At 34.6% G+C, this 22,200-nt stretch overlaps 1 protein-coding gene across 12 annotated transcripts in view; it reads right to left on the reverse strand.

The window, feature by feature from the left end:
* Nfib (nuclear factor I B) overlaps positions 1–22,200 on the reverse strand; it is a 419,314-nt gene that overhangs the window by 29,663 nt on the left and 367,451 nt on the right. For 4 of the 12 annotated variants that reach the window (XM_021728204.3, XM_021728200.3, XM_021728202.3 and 1 more), the window contains exons 7-10: positions 12,669–12,803; positions 8,899–9,083; positions 4,714–4,879; positions 1,575–1,657 (exon numbers count right to left, since the gene is read on the reverse strand). In XM_021728204.3, the coding sequence (XP_021583879.1) occupies positions 1,575–1,657; positions 4,714–4,879; positions 8,899–9,083; positions 12,669–12,803 (569 nt within the window). The remainder of the gene's footprint in view (positions 1–1,574; positions 1,658–4,713; positions 4,880–8,898; positions 9,084–12,668; positions 12,804–22,200) is intronic. The other 8 variants (XM_021728205.3, XM_021728201.3, XM_005327987.4 and 5 more) reach the window with 3 other exon arrangements.

The raw sequence follows: 22,200 nt of genomic DNA on the forward strand, positions 1-22,200 counted from the left end.
TTTAAATAATGGAGGCATGTTTTTATGAAATAAAAATTAACTGGAAATTTGAGATATGTCTTAAAGAATAATGCAAATCTCATGACAAAAGTATTTCTGAAAAAAATATGCAATGATTTTTGAAAGAATAAGTTTCTAAACCTATAAATCCTGCATAAGTTTTAAAAAACACAATGAACACATACATTTGTCAAACAGAAACATATTATAGTAATTATAACACATTTCATATTACAGCAATTTTAGAGGTGAAAAAAAGCAACATTCCAGAGAATTACATTGAAAAGCCATTGGCTGGCAAAACCACTAATTATTATTTGGTATTTTCATAAATGTATACAGATGTTTTCAGTTAGTCCTCACTCTTTTGTTTTGTTTCGACTTGCTTTTTTTAAACCTGGCAAAATGACAAGTACCCTGAATAAGCTATCATCTTTATGATTTTCTCTAAACTCTGCATGTGGTGACCTTCATAAGCGCAGTCTACCATCTTGACCTGCAACTGGGAAGGACCCAAGAATTCCATATGAAACATAGTAGAGATAGGCCACAAAAAGTCTAAATGTGGTGGATCGGCCTAGAGCAAAGTAAGTGGGCATAAACACCTGCTATACATGTGAAAACTCATATAAATGCACAAATAACTTACAAATGAAGAGCAAGTTAGTTAATACTGGCTCTTTCTTATTTATGTAGGCTATTTTCCCCATGTAATATTTTGAATTCTGTTATTTTCAAACAGCTCTGCTATCAAAACTTGAAAGCAGCAAACGTATGCATCAGAAAATATATTTGAATTCTGAAGTGTTTAAAATTATCTGTTATCCTTTAACTGAAATCATGGGATTTCTGCATTGGTATGGTCCGTGCTTTTGATTGTGGCTAATTTGTTTATAAGCCACCATTAATCCTGGCTGTATATTTTCACAGTTTGGGTAAACACTTCATTTGCATTAAATTTACAGCATTAATGAGATGTGAAATTTAAAATGCTACTTGAAACATAAATGATGTAAGAAAGCAGAACAAAAAAAAAGTGTTTTATCACATCTGAAATCACTAAACCAACTTAAACCTATTAAAATAGCAATGATGTGTCGCCTGAGATTTTAGCTTCATAACTCATCTTCCTGGACTAAAATACAAAAGTAAGGAGTAAAACATCTGGAAAATATAAAGTTGCTCAAAAACACAAATTATGCACTGCTTCTACTCTAACTGGAGTTTAAATTAGTTTTCAATGTTTGCCTTTGAAAACGACAGGCTACTAAGTTTCAATAGCCAATAAGATTGAGAAAAATTCCCATTGGCTGAAACACAATAGTGTTTGTGGATGTTATCAATATATGCTAAAGAGAAGATGAAAGAGGTCATGAGCCAATTTGAGAAACTCTGTTCAGAGAGGCAAGGAAACAAGGTATAAATGAGAAAATTTTTTGGAAGACAAAATGATCAATTTTGGTCTCAGAAGCCCCCGTGAGCCCCATTCTGAGTTCAGATCTGAGAGGCAACATGGAGAAAAGCACCGAAGCAAAGCGTGGCTACACCATTACACCTGGGTGAAACGTGCCCACCTGTTGCTGATGTAGGAAGGATGGGTCTCTTGGGCTTAGTCCCACATATCGATTGGCTTGAGATGTGCCTGAGGCTGTGTAGGCTGATTAAGGAAGAACAAAAACAAAGATAAAAATTGTGAACTATCAGAATGAACACCCTGTCCATGTATAAGAAACCCAGAGAAGTGGGATTTGCAACCAAAAAAAGTTGTTGTCTCCATTTCTCTTCCTTTTTGTCTGAGTGATAGAAAAGAAATGGTAATTGATTTCAAATCAACGAGCTTATCCCCCTTTAAAAAAAAAAATCTATCTAGTAAATCACATGCTTTGGTGTAGTGTCTCACATTTAAATGTCCAGGTACAGTCCTGCAGTGGTGCTCAAGATTGGCTAAGCAGAAGGGTCCTTTGCCTGGATGTGACCATTTACTAGATGTTAGTGATCTAAAGGAAAATAACCAATTTTGGTCTGTGATTCTAAATGTCAGAAAAAAAGTGACAACTTTTAATGACAGGACTTAAGCAGATGTGCTTGATGATGAAATGAAAAATGTCTTACTTAAAAGTCTTTCTAAATAGAGAATCTAATATTACTATTCTAAAGAAGGAATCTATTTTTGTGTATTATATAGTGAATAAGCTCAGTGTTTTATTTAATGTGAAAATGCCCTCTAGTTTGATAAAAAAGATTTTTGGAAAGAAATTCTTTATTTTTCATATGTGTAAAAATTCAATGTCTTGCAATTAGTCAGAAAGGGAGCTGGTGGCACCTTCTGAATACTTGTCACCAGGTAGTTAAGTACACAGGGTGACCATTCCTTATGTTACAGATGTCTTATTTGTGAGTACTCTTTGTACAGGTGCTTTTTGGTACAGAGTAAACTTTCCACAGGAAAGTGTTTCCTGTTCCTAAAGATTTTTGCTTGTTTTTACAAGAATAGGACTAACACATTTTTCTAGTATTAAGCAATTCCACTACTCCATGTCAGAATACACAGAAGAACTAAGTTTTTACTATATATTACATTCATAGATCTGAAGAGATCTGCTTGGTTTAAAACCATCAGGTTAATGAGGAATTCAGACATTAATTTTAAATAAGCTGCCTTTAAAAAGTCAATATGTTAATTCTGCCACGTTCACAATAAAGGACTGAAAAATTTGAACATTGAGGCTTTTTTAGATCAACTTTTCAAAAACATTGAAGATGTTCACAACTCATCTTTTAACTACTCCTGAATAAAGGGCTCATGCAAAGGCAGCCATCAGCAACCAGTGACCCCCACTCCATCACCAGGACTCAAACTGAACACATGGGCCAAGGACAGTATCACTCTTAAAGAGTTAGCATTCAATCTTCGCAGTCCTTTCTTCTCAACCATTAGAAGAGGTTCCCCTTAGCCTGTGTGTTTTCTTCAATGCTACTATCAGCTCAGTAACCAGTTCCTCATTATCAATGGTGCTTAGGAACTGAAGCTACAAATTCATTTCTAGAGAAGAAAAACTACTCACTATATTTCTTTTATGTAAGAGTGGAAAATGAACTGATGCAGCCATCTTTAGACAACCAAGGTACTCCTTCTGAATGTTTTATGATTTGACTAGTCAATTTAGATCCCTTTTTGGACAACCTGTATGTGCATATAAAAACAATCCATTAACCAACAGGCTGAAGGCATTCCTGTAAGTGGGCTGTGACTATTTGGGTCTGCTTATCCCCTGAATCTCACAGTAATGTCACTATAATAGTAGGCACCAGAAGTTTTTAGAACTTGGCTTGAAATATTTATTCTGTGAGAATTCAAATGCTTTATTAAATCTTGATTTCTATGTGCTTTTATTTAAATCACTGACTTGTTTGTTCAAAGATGCTGTGACATTCATTTTTAAAATTTGCACGTAGCATTTTTAGTGATATAACATGCACAAAAAGTCTTTAAAACGAAAGAAATCCAGTGTTCTCTAATCAGTTCTCACACATCTATGTATTTAAGGAACTGTTTGCTGAGTCAGGACCTTCTGCCAGCAAACAGATTTTAAGCCTTAATAAATACTGAGGGGTAATACAAGTCCTCATTTATAGGGGCTCATAAATTTTGAGAAAGAAATGCTAAATATTCACTGTACACACAAAGTATTGTCCATTTTTCTTCCTAGTCTTTCAGAAGTCATTAATAAAGAGTGTCTTTCCAATGGTGGAGAAAGAGGGAGCCAATGGTGCCACTGGTTGTGTAATTTCACATGGGAATTTCCAAAGCAAAAGGATTTTCTTGCTCTAGGAAACAAAAATAGTTTAAATTTAAGGCATATGTATAATTGTGGGGATGCATAATAATTCTTCTCTACTGGAAATTTATTTGTTCCACTTTACTAATCTGTGTACATCAGCTCCAGTTCTAAGAAGCTGGTAATTTGGGTGAAGTGGATTGAAAATTTATTCCTCATACACTTCTGAGTATTCTAAATGAAGAAGCAAAGGAATCATTTGTCCAATGGGCTATGTAAGTTCACTAGCAAAACCTCCAACATTTAAAATGTCATGTCCATGCTAATAAACATAATATCTGATATACCATGATATGCAAAATAATCAAAACGTTTAAAGAAAAAGTTGCAGATAATGAAAGTGCAGGTAGCTTAACATGTGCCTAATACTAAGCTTTGAAATGTTCTTGCCTACACCCAACATTGTATGACTGTTTCTAACAATGACGGGACCTACGTTAAGGTAAACATGCAATTATCTTACAGAGGCACTGATTCAGTCTGCCTGATGGAGGGGCTTGGTTTCTATAGGAATGCTCCAATAAGTAACAATTATCTAATCTCCCTTTGGTGATATAAAAACCTTATACACTGTATAATGTTATTCAGTGCGATTTCAATGTATACCTTGAACAAGCAGGCATGGCTTATTATTTTTGTTACAACTGTTTGCTCAAACAAATTTGCTTCTCCCTTTTCAAATATGATGCACTGAAAGACATTTGATAAGAGAGAGCATGTGACAGCCAGGCCACATACATGCCTGCTAGCTCCACTTAAATGAGAAATCTCCATCTGGTCAGGTAGCTGGAAAAGTCGCCATGTTTTCCACCTTGGATCAAGTATCCAATGGTGCCTTTGATGGACATTTCTCATTTCCTACAGAAATACTTACTGGTTGCTGTAGGTGAAGCTGCCTCACCTTCAGTGGATGTAGTGATGGGTTTAGTATCTGTCATGGTCAGGGTCACAGGTCGCACTGCACTGGGATGGGGAGAGGGTGCCAAGACAGGAGTGAAATGGCCAGGCACTTTCCCTACTACTTGACCACTGCTGTTAGGCTACAAAACAAAAACAGAATGCCGGGTGAAACAATCCAAAAGGCAGTCATCTTCTCCAACAACTCCACTCAGCACATGTGGCCACGTGGATCCTGCAGGCTGCGTGGAGCCATCACGCAGGCCCTCCCTCTCAAGTCTGAGTCGGAAGCCAATCAAAGGTTGGTAGTATAAAAGCAACAGTGTTTAAAAGAAGGTTTTCATCTTCAAAGCATTTTGCATAGGTTATTTGGTCTTCACAACACCCTCAAGAAAGAAGTAGACTTGATCCTTTCATTTAGTAGTCCAGAAAACTCAAATGGAGACTCAAAGGCTTAGCTCAAGCTAAAATGGAATTCCTTACTAAGCTACCTACAATTAAAACCCAGTGATTCCTAATTCTCTGCTCTTCATTCTCTCTACAGAGTCCGTATGGCTTTCACAACAAAATTTTCCTCTATTTGGATATTATCACTGACACAAGAGACACAAGAATGTCTAGCAGAGAAAACACATCCAGCTCTACAATTCCCATCATTTATAGTGAAGGCCTATTCTTCTGCATACAAAAACTAGGTTTCTCTCACATGCAGGTATTTCAGACTCAACAAACATAAGGCAATATAAACTTTTCCAGGCAGTCATCAACTTTTGATGATTTACTCATATAAGCAGTTAGATAAGTTTAAAGCATTTAAAATTTCAGATGCACACAATGATATAAAATGCTGAAAGACGTCTGACCTTATATTTACAAATAAAAGATTTCCAAAGAAAATTAAAATGTACTAAAGTGAACTAGAGGACAATCAAATTCACAGTGCTGTTTGTGTTACTCTTCCATTGTTGTGCACAGAGAATTACACAAAACATATATTATTGACATTTGTGGGAAATAACTGAGAAAAATCCCTAGGGCAATGACAGAAAAGATATCATTATTTGAGTCTTAGCCCCTTGGTGGAAAAATAATTTCTGTGGTAGGAGACAAAATCATTAGAGTACATTATTTAAAGAAATCCTGAAGGATATTTTTCTAGACAGAGAATGCTAGTTTTGATTACACCCATGTTACAATTCTCCACTGCATGGTATTCCTAACAATTTGCCAGGTTGTTATTCTCCAAAAGGATATAGTCTTTATAATCTCAGCTATCAAAGGCAAAGAAAGTAATGAAGCAGAATATTTATCTATGCATAAATTACAAGTAAATTTTCTTTAGAGGAAAAGATAAATAGCTGATAATATTTAAGTATTGTGACCGGAGGTATGAACTAAGACTTTGCTTGGGTTCCTCAGAGTCCACTTTCTTTATTTTATAAAGAAAATGGACTTCTTGAATATCCTGACTATTCATCATAGGTAATTTTAAGTATTTAACTTTATGTCAGGAAAATTGACCAGAGTTTTCCTCTACGGAAACCTATGGGAGAGTTATATCTTTAAACTAATTTTATTCAAAATATTCCATTGAATAGCATGACTGTCTCACTATAATTGGTGCAGCAGTAATGCAATTAATCTCCAAATTGCTGTGGGGAGGAAAAGGCATCTCAGTTGCTTAACAATCCAAATCAGTGCAATGCTAAAGGAGGTTAGGAAGGAGCAGTTGACTGGAGGTGAACGGTCACCGAGTCCTTTTTTTTTCCATTTCTAGTGCTGAAAAGGTGAATATCAAGAATTCTATTTTGAAATGCAAATTAATTGGTTTTGAGTTGGAGTTAAACATCAAAGCAGGTATAATGTTCCTAATAAAAACACTTCTGTAGTTTCCTATAAAGACCCATTTTTCTTTCAAGTGGAAATAGTTTGTTTCTAAAGCAGACCATCAACTTCTGGTTGTGTGAACACCACAAATGACTGCTTTACATATTTTACTAGAGAAAGAAGAAAGGTCTTATTTTGTCACTGGGGGTGTGCTAAACAGTAAACGTGTTTCTGTATAGGGTTCACCAAAACACTTTGATAGTACCTACCTGGCACAGGACCAGAATGACAATAATTACCAGAAAATGCTGCCACTGCATATGACATTACCCTGCCTAGTCTGTAAACTTTGTTCACTGGAACTGAATCAACATGAACTGACAGATATGTCTCCTATTTGAAAAATAATAAAAAGGACAAAGAAAAAAATCTCAAGCTAATACAGACATTTTTTTTTTCTGAAACTCGTGGTTAGAAGAATGGGGAGGGTTACTTCTCTTTAGTCTTCTACTAGTTTAAACAGGTGAAGCTAAGATAGAAAGCTTCCATCTTTCAAGGCTGCTAATAGATGAACTTTCATAGTGCAGATATAAAAAGAGAGGTGTCTTATCTGAAGATGAAGCTGAACAGCATTAGAAAAGGATTATCCTACTTAATACATTGCTCCTATTATACATAATCCTGAGAGGGATTTTTTGGTTTTTGTCTTTTAATTGAGATGAGAGTAAGATGCTTCTCTTAGAAGCTGGATTTTTACCTTGAAAACATAAAGAAAAGCTGAGAACAATATAGGCAGATTATCACCTAATATGCCCTCTTAACTTATAAAGAATTTAAAATATACGTAAAACAAGCACTGAATAATTAAAGAAATGCGTAACACTAAGGGCCTGATTTTAATTTGCATAATTTTTCCCCTAACAGTGCCTAATTAAGACATCAGTTAAAAAAAAAAAATCCAATGGAACTCTAAGATTTTCCACACTGAATTAACGTTAAGGACTTTTAATGGATGTCTTAATTAGACTTTGTTATTCATGGAAATTCTACACAAATTAAAATCAGACCTTGTGTGCACTGTTCCCAGCTGAGTCTAGCAAATGCTCTATGGAACTAGGATTTTTGAATCCATGTTCTGACAGCAAATTTCATTTCTAAACTGATAATACTAAGATCCCACTCTTTTACTTAGTTGTCTTTAGTACTGCAGTTATTACACCATTTGAACATTTTCTCCTAAAATACAAATGATAAGTTTAATGTGAAAATTCAACACTTAGTTTAATATATTAGTCAGTGGTACTAAAAGCAAAGGTAACTTTCTAAGTAACTCAAAGGTACTGGATGCACTGTCATTCAAAATAAAACATTCAGAAAGGACCATTTTGCTTCATCTTAACAAATTAAGACCAAAGAGTTTTTTCCTGACCTTTGTTAATTATGATTGATATGCACATATTATTTACTCTAATTTTAGTAATTTAGCAGCAGTAATGATAGAATGTTGTAAAAATTCCCCAAAGCATAAATAGGTATAATAAGAAGTAGACAGGAGTCTTAGAGGTAAAGCAGCAAAGCCAAATACTATACTATAAGATCAAAATTATATTGCAGATTTTGGATATTACAATTATCAATAGACCTAGCTTTGGCACAAAGACTGTCTACTTGACTGTGAAAAATCCTCTTCTAGCAAATCCTTATAAAGTGACTAGGGAGTAAGAAATGCACATGAATTACTATACTTAATACAATGAATTGCCTAAAACTACTATACCATGTTTATTTTTTAAAAAAAGATACCTCTAGTAATGCCACTTATTATTAAATGTAAGTCATGTCACTGCAAAGAATATTCAAGTAGTCATCAAACACTGAAAATGTTTACATTACCAAAGCTTATTTTAATACCTAATAACAGGCCTATAAATACACCAGTAAGTTCTTTTGTGTGTGTTTATTTTAGCACATACCTTGCTCCTGCATGAAATAAGCATTTTTGTCACTATGTCAAGCCTGGTATTTTAGGTGTGAACTCCTGTTTGGAGCTTTTTGGCAATGAACATTCTGCATAAACTTTCTCTTCAGTCAATAAAAATCCAAGAACATCAAATCAAAAACTTCTTCACAAACGTGCCCCTTTGGGGCAATACACTTCCTACCTGTCATTTAACCATTTTTAAATAAAAACTTAATGGGTCACCAAGAAATTTATTGAAGATGGATTGCAAGGCTTGATGTTCTGCCAGACATACTGTCTGACAAACCTCCGTGTCTTAGAGTTACACCTGTCCCATTTCCCTTACGTTCTAGTCTTATTTTCTCTTATTTTTACCTGGCTGGTTTGTGGACTGGATGGGTCATAAGAAGGTACATAGTTCTTCAGAGTATCCTGAGGATTCAGGTGGGGAGGATATCTGATTGTTGGATGAGAAAAGTAGCTCGATGGGGCTGGAGGAAGGATAGCTTGTGTTGGAAATGGCAGCGGTGAGGGTGGAGGTGGAGTTCGAGTTGAGATGACTGCGGAACACAGAAAAGGAAACATTGACTGTCAGAGCCGATTTCCTTATTATTTCGTCCAGATTCTATAAAAATGTTGTAAAACTATCATTGGTTTTCCTACCACAATTTAATCAAGTTCTTCTAAAATAAATTACTCTTCTACTTATATTCTCAATGATAATACAGATAGGGACACAGAGACAAAACCACACCCAAGGGAAAAAATGATCTTGCTTTCTACATCCGAGAATGTTTTAAAAAAAGAAGTTTTGCTTTTTTAAGGTATGCCAATCTGGATAAAACATTTCTTTGAGCAGTTATTTCCCATCAAAAACACATTCTTTGATTATAAAGTCTTTGTCTTCCTAAGTCTAGACCAAGTCAAAGCATTAATTATAGGGCAGGAGACCCACAAATTGTTTACTAATCAATTTCAAATAAATTATTTTCCTATACATTCTAGCTTACAGTTGTTCAGAAAGTTGCCTGTCATGTATAAATACTTTTGGTCATTGTATAAATACTTTTGAGCATTAAGACACAAGACCTGGCAACTCTTTCTCCTATGAAGATATTCCTTTCAAAACCAACAGAGCTTTATTCTGCAACTATTTTTCTTCTACTCTTTTACTGGGTGTAGCTTTAAAAATATTAAGGTAAGACCAAGAATAAAACTCACAGAAATGCGAATTTGAATGTCCATAGAGGTAGGAATATTACATCATCCATAAACCATGTATTTTATAACTTTATAGAGGCAACTATTATATAAAACATATATAATATATATAATGTTTAATTTTAATATAACTTTTAAATATTAGTATGATCATAAATAATTGTCTAATTTTTAATTTAATATTAAGTTTTGAAAGATGGGGAAAGTATAACTTATGATCATTATCTTTATAAGGTTGAAGAAAATAATTATATGTTATAAATTAAGAGAACCAACTAATACATGTAGGAGTAAAGATTAAATGTATATTTCTATTTAATATTTTGATCCAAATTATAGGAAATTACACATAATGAATATTTAATGTTTTATGAAATAACTTAGCAAATAATATGAAAAAATAAATTCTTTCCATGAACTATAAATGAAAATCCTCTGGAATGATTATCTTCAACTTGGTAAATATGGGGGGGCGAGGGAAGGCAACAATTTAAAGGATGTTGCTTATGTCCAACGAAGAAAACTTTCAAAATATACAAGAAATTAAGAATGTATATTACAGAAGAATCATTAATTTTATGGTCACAATTTTGCTCCCTGAATGTCCAGGGCACTGTGTCTTAGAATCCTCTGGACTGTTTTTACAATGCAGATTACTGGGCCTACCCGCAGAAACCCTAGATAAGGACCAGCAGGGGTGAGGCACCATGTAATCTTTTCATGCACTGAAATTTGAGCATCCTCCATCAAAGAGATGCACTTCAGAAAATAACTGTATATCTTTTAAAAACAAAATTCCTTATTGAAGTATTACTTTATTTAAGAAATATGTCCTTTGGGTGGGGTATGGTGATGGACACCTGTAATCCCAGTGGCTCGGGAAGCTGAGGCAGGAGGATTGTGAATTCAAAGCCCAGCCTCAGCAACTTAGCAAGGCCCTGCCTCTAAATAAAATATAAAAAAGGGCTGGGAATGTGGCTTGAAGGTTAAGCGCCCCTGGGTTCAATCCCAGGTACCAAAAAGAAAAAGAAAAGAAAAGAAAATATGCCCATCTGAAAATCTATCTAAAGAAATACAAACTTCTACATAAAATTGGACAACTTTTCAATTGGTGTCTAAGTGCTCTTATTCTCAGTCAATTCAACTATGGTCTTTGCTCACATCTGTACACAAACCCTTGAAAGATATATACACAGTTCCATCTTGGGTCCTCTGGGTTTAGGGATCAATTTGGACATAGTAGTTCTGAAAGAGGTCTCTTTGCAACTGAAGTGGTATAAATCACATTTGAATTCACATGTCTGAACAATCTGGTCTGTGCTGGCCTGATATAACTGAGTAGCATGTCATGCTTTAAATAGCAGGTAAAAATGTCTACCTGATATCAATAAAAGTCACTCTAGTCCTTTAAAAAAAGGTTTAAAAAAAACACAAGGCAAAAATATGTTCCTTAATTTTGAAAGCATATATACATATGGGTGATATATTTCGATGTGTGTATATGTATGAGTGTGGGTGTGCATGTGCATGTGCACACACATAGCCTATTTTAATGCAAGGTCTTTCTACTTGTCTTCCTTCCTCCAGTCTTGCTCCTTTCAGTACATGCCCTACAGTTCCATAGAATGACTTTTTTAAAATGCCATTACAGTTGTATAACTTCTAAGAAATCTCTAAAAATCTCTGCTTTCCTATTGCCTCCAGAATAAAGCCCCAATAATGTAACAGTGCATATGGTTCTCATGTGCTTTAGAAGCCAGTCTTGGATCACTTCTTTGGCCTCATCTCCAGCTGCATGAAGGAAGTTGGATATATGGAGTTCCTTCCTGCAATGACCTCTGGTACATTGCTGCATGCTGTGGCCTCTGCCTGAAACCTCCTCCAGGCTGGCTGTTCCTTCACCTTTGACACTTAGTTCAGAATATATTTTTTTTCCAGGTATCTAAACTTCCTCCAAGTGTCTGCTCCTGTTCAGATTAGATGACCAGCCAGTGATATCATTCCCTCTCTTCTCACTACATCATGAGCTCTTTAGGACAGAAACCATCTTTTGTTACCAAGGTGCTTTAGACTCTAATATATTTGATATTTAGTAAATATTTGGTGAAGGACTAAGATGGAAGGCTTATTCTAGCTCTCTCAACTGTCTTTATCTATAAAAGTTGTTCAATTTTTTCCAGTATGAATTTTTAATCAGGTGCCACAATACATAGATGATATGACTTCTAAGTCAATTTTGCTGAACATACTTTTCAACATATATTTCAATTATGTAGAAATTATGTAGAAAGCATACAGTATTGATTACTGATTATATATCATTTTTAATTTGTGAAAAAAGACATTATCAATTGCTAGTTAAAATATAAACATGAAATATTGAATGCCTTTTCTCATTTAGATTAAGATATTAGACATAATATCAAATGTACTAGCCCTAAGTAGTTGTCATAGAACAGTACCTCTTTCATTTTCTGATTAGTTTCACTTCCAAAAAGTAAAGAATCATTTGTGTATAGGAAACAGTGTCTATGTATCTTACTGTCTTTGGAACAACTCTAAACTAAGCAATTATAGCTGAAAATCCAACTTTCTCTTAGTAGAATATATAAAATTAGGACCGATCCTGAAATTAGTAAAGATAACTATGTATTCTACTTTTCTAAGTCCTTATGATCATAAGCTTTCCAATAAAGGCATATGGAAGGAAAAAGTACCTATATAGATATTATTAAGTTGCATAACTGTGATAATATTTTCTAACAAATTGATAAGAAGAGCCATTTTATGGGATCATGACCTTTCCCTTTGGGTTAATAAAACATGGTCACTCTAGCTATAACTATGAACCTTTGGCTCCATCCCTAAGGGTGGGAGCCCTGGGAACAAAGGATGGCTTCTCTTCTAGGACTGGGAGTCCTCACCACTGTGTGCAACTCCAGGTATTCCGGGATGGTGGTGCTGGGGGAAAGTGCTCAATCTTGGGGAAGAATCCTGCGGAGATGTAGAGCTGAACAATGGCTTTTCAGGTTTCTTCATAGTAGTTGGAGAAGACATATCTGGAAAACAGGAGGGAAAAATTCAAGCTGCATGATCTTCCTAATTGACAAGGTTCACCTCAACATAACAACAGATTTCATTTTTCAAAACTTTAGTACTTTCATGCTTTGGCTCTTACAAAATCTATACTGAAGGTTAGAGCTCTAAAATATTGGCCAGAAACATTCTCAACAGAAAATAACCAAAGTTTTTATTAGAATTATGATCAGAATCATTCCATTACCAAAGAAACTTTGAAGTTCTAAAAATCTAAGTATGTTTCTGTTAGCCCCTTGGTTCACATAAGAGTCTTTTTTACCTCACATTTTGTTCTTTGAGTTATATGATTCAGGTGTTGACCAGCTACACCATGAAAACAAATCAAGGACAACCTGGTGTGAAGTGAAAAACAACCTTTGGGTAAGCTGGTAAATATATCGTGCATTTAACATTTTATGAAAACTCATTCACTTGATTAGCAAAAATAAAATAATTCTTAACTTTCTCACTCTACAAATATATATTGGGTTCATCTATTTGCCAGATAATGTGCAGATGTTAAGAAAAACACAAAGTAATTCCTGCCCTAGGATGCTCCCTGTCAGTGAAAAGGAAAATGATAAGTAAATAGCGATCAGCAGGGACATGATGGCATTTGCTGCTGCAGCCCCAGTCTCTGTTCAGGGACCATGATCACCTCACATGATCACCTCAGCCCCCCCCAGGTGAAGGAGGCATTCCCCAATGGTGCCATTTTCAAAATGGAGATGACATCAACAGAGAGGAAATGTTCCCAAAAAGGGAGGTAAGAAATATATAAGTAGCCCAAACAGTCTATGGAGAGGGAAACAGAGTGATGAAGGGGAGCAAGTGACAGACAAGACCACACAACAAGGGACAGTGTGTTTCCTGTACTTCCTGTACTGCCTCTCTGAGAGCTTACCCTGATGAGGGAAATGCTATGGATGGGCAAAATATGATCACAATTACAGTTGAGAGCAATCTCTCCAGAAACTACATGGAGGATGGATTATCCACAATAGACCCAGAAGACATGGAGGCCCATTAAAAAGAAGATATATTATTAATACATGCCTTCCATAAATACTATAGAAGGCCTAATTTATACCAGACACTGCACCAGTTGCTACGGACACAATGGTAAATTGGATTTACTTTCAGCTTCTACAAAGCTTAAAATCCAGTAAGGGGATAAATGGAAGTAAAACTGAATTACAATACAGTGTACAATGTGCTGTGATAGAAGTATTCAGGGCTTCCTTCATTCATTCTCTAGATATTTAACACTGCCAAAAGATAGATCATAAGAGATTGAAAAAAGGAGTGGGGATAGAGGTAATGCAATCAATAATTAAACAGAATTAAGTCAGTTAAATGAATAACTGATGTGGAAGGTCACCATCTTAGGTGACTACAAGATTGCCTCATGCAGTTAGTTGGAAAAGGGAATTCAGCAAGAACCTCTCATTAGCAGGAGAGATGACCCTGAGTTTAACATCTTGAGTAATGCTGACTTTTACTCAGGTTTATAAATTTGTAGTAAAATGTCCTAACAATAATATGAAGTATAAGATTTGTATTTTATTATAAAATTTTTAAATACACACACAAGTACATAGAATAATAATGGATTCTCATGTATCTATCATCCAACTTCAGCAATTAGCAACTCAAAGCCAATCTTATGCTATCTTTACTCCATTCTATGCTTCAACCACCTTCATTACTTGAAGCAAATCCCAGATATCACCACTAAATAGTAAGAAATCTTTATTAGAAGAAGAAAAAAATCAAAACTGTATGACACATAAAAATACATACAATTAGTATTTCATTTAGAATTTTTTTAATGAGAAAAAGATCTCATAGTGCTATTGAAATGAGAAACTAGTATGATTTTACCATTTGAAAAATTATCTAAATTCTAGGAAAGACATCCAATAGAGTTAGATATGTGTTTTCATCATGCTTGTAATTACAGAAGGGTTATGCTTCTGAAGACAGTAGATGTCACAGTCCACAAAAAGTGACAGGTGTGCTTGTAGATGTAAGCTACAATTTGTTACTAACTGGCTGTCATTAACCTATTGGGACTTTGATGAGTCAAATAACTTTTTCCTTATATCTTTCTCAAAAATAAAAACAAAAGAAAGAAATTGTTCATGAAATCATAGCAATTAATGCCACTACAAATATGAAAAATATTAAATCAAGGTTTAAAAAATATAAAAAGGAAGTTCACTTCAGCTAAGTTTTCAAAATATTTAAAAAACAAAACAAAACAAAACAAAACAAAGTGGGCACAGTGGTGCACACCTATAATTCCAGTGGCTTGGAAGGCCGAGATAGGAAGATTTCAAGTTCAAAGTCGGCCTCAGCAAAAGTGAGGCACTAAGCAACTCAGTGAGACCCTGTCTCTAATAAAATACAAAATGGGGCTGGGGATGTGGTTCAGTGGTTGAGTGCCCCTGAGTTCAATCGCTGGTACCAAAATACTACTACTACTATTAATAATAATAATAATAAAATTTTACTTAAAAACTCTTTGATTTTAAGAAGTAATAACACAAATACAGGTTTTGCCTACTAGAAGTTAAACCATAGATATGTATGTAGACTGTTAGAGGTTTAAGAAACTCCATTTCACTCCTTATAGTAGGGATGACACCAAAAGTTTGCATTCTAAATATTTAAATTGAAATTAACTCTTAGGAAAAGAACTTATTATTATAGCCTATTGTTGACACCCTTATGCTTACCTGTGCTTAAACATAAATTTCAAATAAAATAAAACTGTATAAATTAGTTTGTAAAAATTCCATAATATAAATAGTATAGCACAGTAGACATCATTTGGAAACCATTAAATGCAATCCGAGCTTGGGAAGTAAAACAGTGTCATTGTAGTTATCTCATTTCTTTTCTTTTAGTTATATTATTTCTGAATTAAGGCAATTCCAGCTACTGCCACTATTTGAATGTTCATTAAACCCAGACAACTTCCTAGTAGTTCCTTTGTGTAAAGGGCACATAAATCAAAGATGTTTGTACAGAAGTTCAAGCATATAGGCATCTATGTAATTTTTAATTAATAAAATTTAAATTTTTTCTTGACCAAAATGATACAGTTGTCTTTATTGGGTACTGTTATGTTTCTATTTATTTTTCCTGTCCTCTTTTAGGCATGTACCTGACAATTGGAATACCCTCATGTTCAGAACACACAGAAGACCAGCACAGCACAAATAGAATAACATTCACAGTTCACAAAAGAAAAAGGGCCCACAAACTGTCTCTTTTCTTAAACAGCCAAAGTAACTTAGAATAGTAAAAATAAAAATGGGAAGGTCCATTGGCCAAACTAAAAGGCTGTGCTTTAGAAACAGGTAAAGAATGGTGAACCAGAATGTGGGCTCCATTGCCTTTGTTTTCACGTTAAATGAAATTAATTCTGGGCCCATTAATCAATAAAGAAATACTGCTACGCAGCATGTAAAAGGCACTATGCTGAGTACTTACAGAGACACAAAAGTGAATCCCCTCTCAAAGAGCAAAACAACTCTCTGGACTGAAGAGAGGATAAAAGGTCAATTATGTGGGGGCAGCAAGGGTAGAGTTGCTAGCCACTACATTTTAACCATGAACCAAACTAGTACTGTTTTGATTCTAATTTTGTTTTAAATGTCTGCATCTAATGGACTTCCCACCTGAAAAATGATATTATTTTTATTTTTAATGCACTCCTACACTACAGAAAAAAAATTGAGGAATAAATATATAGAAGAAATGATTTTCAGTGACCTTTCTGTGAAGAAAAACAAATGCCATGCTTTGCACAATCTGCTGTCCCTCAAGCAGGAAGAATAATACATAAAAAGATTAAAGTGAAAATAAGCTGAATAATACAGCTGAATAATGCATAAATATATAATAAGTTGAATGATAATACATACATAATAATGCATAAGTTGAATAATACATAAGATAAGGAAGCTGAAGAGAGAAGCAAGATGGTAAGAAAAGAATGAGCTGATATTTCTGTTAGTAGGAAGAAGGCAGAAATTGCTGATGGCTGATAAGAAGGAAAGAATTTTAAATTCTATTTAGAAAGAAATGATGTCTAAGTGCAGTGGTTTCAGAATGGTAAAACTTTCCCCACACTTGTTTCTTCACTGTTCTTATAAGTTTCACTAGGCCTCTCCCCTTGTACAGGGTTAAATAAAAAAATTTTCTTTCTAGTCTTTATCAGGCCTTCCTCATCATGGCCTATTATCAAAACAGTAGTTGAAACTATATTCCTCAAATAGTATCTTTCTCATATTAAGATCTGCCATGGTGCCACATTTTAGTGTAATATTTTCCTTGTTGATTTATTTTATTTTATTTTTAGCTAAGCTAATTTACCATATAGTCCTTTTGACTGGCAGGAAGAATGTGCTCTGTCCTTCCTTGTCTGTGACCTTCCTTTAGGTTAGAAAATTATATCTTTCTATTCTTATTCAGCCTAGAGAACGGTTTAATCCACTGAACAAAGTTATTTTCTTCTTAAGTAACACCTTCCAGGAAAGGTTGAGGTCTAGATTTCTTTAATGATCTTGTGTTTACATCTTAAATTGCTGGGTGATTTTTCATTATTATTATTTTTTACTTGTTCCATACTTTGTATGTACTCTTTTCAAAAAGGCTGACTAATAGCTAGGCATAGTGGTGCATGCCTGTAATCCCAGTGACTTGGGAGACTGAGGAAGGAGGATCACAAGTTCAAAGCCAGCCTCAGCAATTTATCAAGGCCCTAAAAAACTTAGGCCCTGTCTCAAAATAAAAAATAAAAGGATTGGGGATGCAGCTCATTGGTGTCCCTGGATTCATTCCACCATACAAAAAAAAAAAAAATGCTAACTGATTCCTTCTATGGAAGATGACTTTAACAAAAACACAAAAAGTTGTGGAAACTAGAAGATAATGCTACTTAGAAAACTTTTTTTAAAAAATAATCTAGGATTGAAAAAAAAAGGAAGAGGTAAAACAGGTCTAATTCTAGGTAGCATATTTTATAATCTCTCACACCTGCAAGAAGCTATATAGTGAAGTGATAGCTAATGGTATAGGAAGACAAAGCAACTACAGCCAGTGTAACTTAAAACACATGTTTCATGAATAAAAAGCTCCAGATGAGAAGTAGTGAATGTAAAGTGAAAAAAGAAATCAAAGTCAACCACCAAGTGTCCAAAAAGGGAGAGGAACTATAGCTATGAGTAAGGGTCAAGTGGGTAAGTAAGATGACTTGGACCCTGACCTGGTAAGGCTTATAATCAGGAAAGAAGGTAGACATTAAAGATGAAAGTTCATTAAATAAATGTAATTGTTATAAGTAGACTGTAGAAAGGACTTTTAATGGCAGAAGATTAGAGAGGCTAATATTTTTTAAGAGATTCACATTAATGATGCTATTTTTCAGCATCCACAACTGTGCTTAGATTTATAATTGGACAATTAACTATGACTGTTAAAACAACTATATAGTGAAGTATAGAATAAAAGATCACCAAACAAGAAAAAATTCAAATAAGCTACTAATAAAACTTGGTTCATCTAGACTTAAGCTTATCTTTAATAAGTATTTTGCAAAACCAAGTTATCATATGATTGTTACTAGCTATGCTATGATTTTTTTGGCACTGTAACATATATACATCCTAAGCCCTGATGTGTCATTCATTTCACAGCATCACTTCAAAGAGATAAAGGCTTAAGCAAATAAAGAGTTAGATCAACTCATCTCCCAACAAGGTAATTTCATCTACAAAAGAAGAGAGCTGCAGTGAAACACAGCGTATGTACTCCACTCATCGGCAGCTTGCACAAATGGCGCTCCAGATGTATATCTGTTCAAGTCAGCCCAAGGCAACAATTTTGATCAATTCTAATGTGATAAAATGCTGCAGGGAAAGTGTGCAGAAACGTGTTTACGTCAGCCCTTAATTAAACTGTTGTTCACTTCCAAAGAACCTTAGGAAACACTAATGAGATATGAGTTTTGGCAATTTCTTCATCAAAGCGAAGACCCCTTCCTCAGTCTGTAGCAGCCTGTCATCCAAGTCGCTCCCGGGATAAATGTCACATGGCACTCCAATCAGTTAGCCACCTGTTAGTAGAACTTCACTGAAGTCAACTAGTGATCTGGGGCAAGCTCAAACAGCCACCTTAACACCTGCCTGTCTGGGACACCTGCTCCTTTTTCACATATAGTGGAGCAATATGTTAGATTTTCCAATATGTTTGAATAGATTAAGGTTACAAATCAGATTTTCTAGAGCCTACACAGAAAACATATTATTTTCGTTCTAAAATAATTCCTATTCTTCTTATGATTTATAATTGCTTCAAATTAATTATGTAAAAGCATACATGAATTCATGAATCTCTGGAAGCTATTATTTTTAGCATACCATAATACTAAATTAAAATATATTAACAATCTTGCCAGTCTTATGATTTAGACAAACATATTCCTATCTAGTTAACAAAGAAGTAAAACGTCTCAAAGTGTTTTAAATGTCCCATTCTTTTACATTTTCCTAAGTTATTTTCTTTATTTACATGCCATATTTAAACACAACTTTAAACGGGCCATATAAATACAAGTCAACATTGGCTAGTTTCTCTTATTTATGAGTATCTATCTTTAAGGTATGTTTCATTGCTCAGTGTTTAAAAATCTATCATGGTTATTTAAAATATCTGTTTTTCACATTATCAAGCTACAGAACATTTTGCAAGGTCACTACCACTAGTCTCTGCCCCACTTTTGATTTTTCAGAAGACAGATCAAGGTGTAATAGAAACAGTTGGGCAACTTTTTTGGGGGGGGATACTGGGAATTGAACCCAGGGTCACTTAACCACTAACTTTAGTGAGCCCCATCCCCAGCCCTTTTTATATTTTATTTAGAAATAGGGTCTCATTAAGTTGCTTAGAGCCTCCCTAAGTTGCTGAGGCTGGCTTTGAACTTGCAATCCTCCTGCCTCAGGGAAACTTTTGTTAACTTTGACCTTATGGTATGATAGAGAACAGAATATGACACGGACCAGAGGAGAAAAGGACATATGTGGGAACATTCAGCTTAGAAACTTTGTTGGGGCTTTTAAAGGTTTCAGACTTTTATAGGTTTTTAAAGAGTTTTATGGTTCTACAAAATCTCTGAAAATTGAGAATCTCTTCAGAGACCAAATTCATTGTTGGATGAAGGCAAAGGTAGTCAACACTTTCAATACTCCATTTAAATTGTCCATGCTATGCACAGTATTAAAAGTGAAAATGAGCTTTAGCTAAACTGGGGCACTCTGTTTCCCATTAAAATGTTGAGTGAAAGCTGGAAGACAATATAAAAAGATGAACTATCTTCATAAAATAATAGTCATTTAAAGTAAATAGGAAGCCACCAAATCAAGTGTATAGGATGAGTTTTGGAGCCGAAGTCTGGTCTTTTGCTTTGGGTCACAAATCCAAAGTCAATCTTGAGGCAAGGAAACAGCTTGGGCTATATGCCCAGAGGACAAGGAGAAGGCAGAGCAGATACTCTGCCAATAAAATACTAAAAGAGACCATGATTTCCTTTCCTGATTTTGCCTCGAGGTAGATAGTGTTGAGGAGAGGAAAGTTACAGGTTATTTCACTGGTATAAATGTTATGTGAAATATTACAATTATCATGGCTACAGAGTCTTTCTTGCTTTGCTTGCCTGATACTTCAGATCTCAGCCCAAAGCTTTGATGTATTTATATTTCTACCAATTTCCCTGTGGAGATTGACAGTGATCCTAACTTTAGTGAGTTTCACCCATAGGTAAAGGGTTGATGTTGGGGAGTGTACCCTGGAGGAGGAAGAAAGGAAAGAGAAACCAAGTCACTTATGTCTTTATTTGAAAGCTCTGCACTATCCCCTAGGTACTAATTTGATTTCTCCATTTCCTTCTCAGTATAATGGAGCTAGCCAGGCACATGGAGAGAGAAGACGTGGTATGATCCCTGATGGCTTAAATGGAATATAAATGACAAGAAAGAGGTGCAATGATGGAGTCCCAAGGCCCAGAGACTGTTCTATAAATACAGTTTGGAGCACATGCTTCAAAATTTCTCATAGAGCCATGTGCTACATGTAATTATTGTTCATATGATGGGGGAGTTAAGTCATTCATGCACTGCTAGTGGGAATGTAAATTGATAAGACCTTTCTGGATTCTATGCCAATATTCATCAAAAGCCTTAGCAATGGACATAAGATTTAACTCAGTAATTCTACAGTAGGAATAAATTCATTCCTTTAACAAAATTTCATCAAGATTCTACCTGATGAAAAAGGAATAGACAGGAATGAACTAATCAGATTAGGCACAAAGATTTCTGTGCAATGGTGTTCACTGTATCTTTATAATATAAAAAAAACTCAGGAAGTACTTCAAAAATCCATGAGTGAAGTAGAAATTTAAAAACTTACAGTATAGCCAAAGATGGCATATTGCACAGTCATTATAAAGCAGAAATTGAATGATATGATAAAGTGCCATTATACTGTAAGTGAAAGAAAAAATAAATTTTAATAGCATATATCATAAACCCAATTTAGTGCAAAATTATAGGAATCAAAATAGAACACATAGAAAATGCAGAGAGAAAACAACAGAAAAAAAAAAAACAGAAAAACAGACTTTCACCTAATAGGGTTTCATATTAATAGGAGTTAATACAGTCAAATATGAAGAGGAGTTATGTCTACATGGTGGAATTATAAGTAATTTTTTTCTTATTTATATTAGATGAATTTTCCAAATTCCCCACAAATAACCATTGCATTTATCAAAATGAATTATAAAATACATATTTTGGGGGATAAAAATACTGCCTATAGCACTACAGAATATTATAAATAATTCCCAATATTGGGTTGACAATACTGGATCTTGGTATGTGTCCAACATTACAAAATTCAAGGAAAGTACCTTGTGCTGCAAAAAGGTAAGAAGAAATGCTTAAAAGTAACTTTTGCAATTTAGCTGGCTAAACACAAAGCAATGTCTTATTGAAAACAGAGTGAGGAAACGAGAATATCTGAATATCTGTTTCTAAGGACTCTTTTAGATGTAAAATTCTGTGATTGTGTGGCAAATGTGAATAAGTCCTTCCCACACACTCCAAGTTAACAAAAAGCTCTGAATGTTATGACAAGACATATGGACTTAATCCCACTACAGTAGTTTGATGGTGATGCCAGATGATTCAAAAAATAATTAGCTGCCATGTTAAGAAAGTAGCTCCATATATATATATATATATATATATATATATATATATATTTACATTTATCACACTCTAAAATAACTCTAGGAAAAATGGCAAG

The sequence above is a fragment of the Ictidomys tridecemlineatus genome, chromosome 4 (genome assembly GCF_052094955.1).
Source record: "Ictidomys tridecemlineatus isolate mIctTri1 chromosome 4, mIctTri1.hap1, whole genome shotgun sequence".
Classification (NCBI taxonomy): Eukaryota; Metazoa; Chordata; class Mammalia; order Rodentia; family Sciuridae; genus Ictidomys; species Ictidomys tridecemlineatus.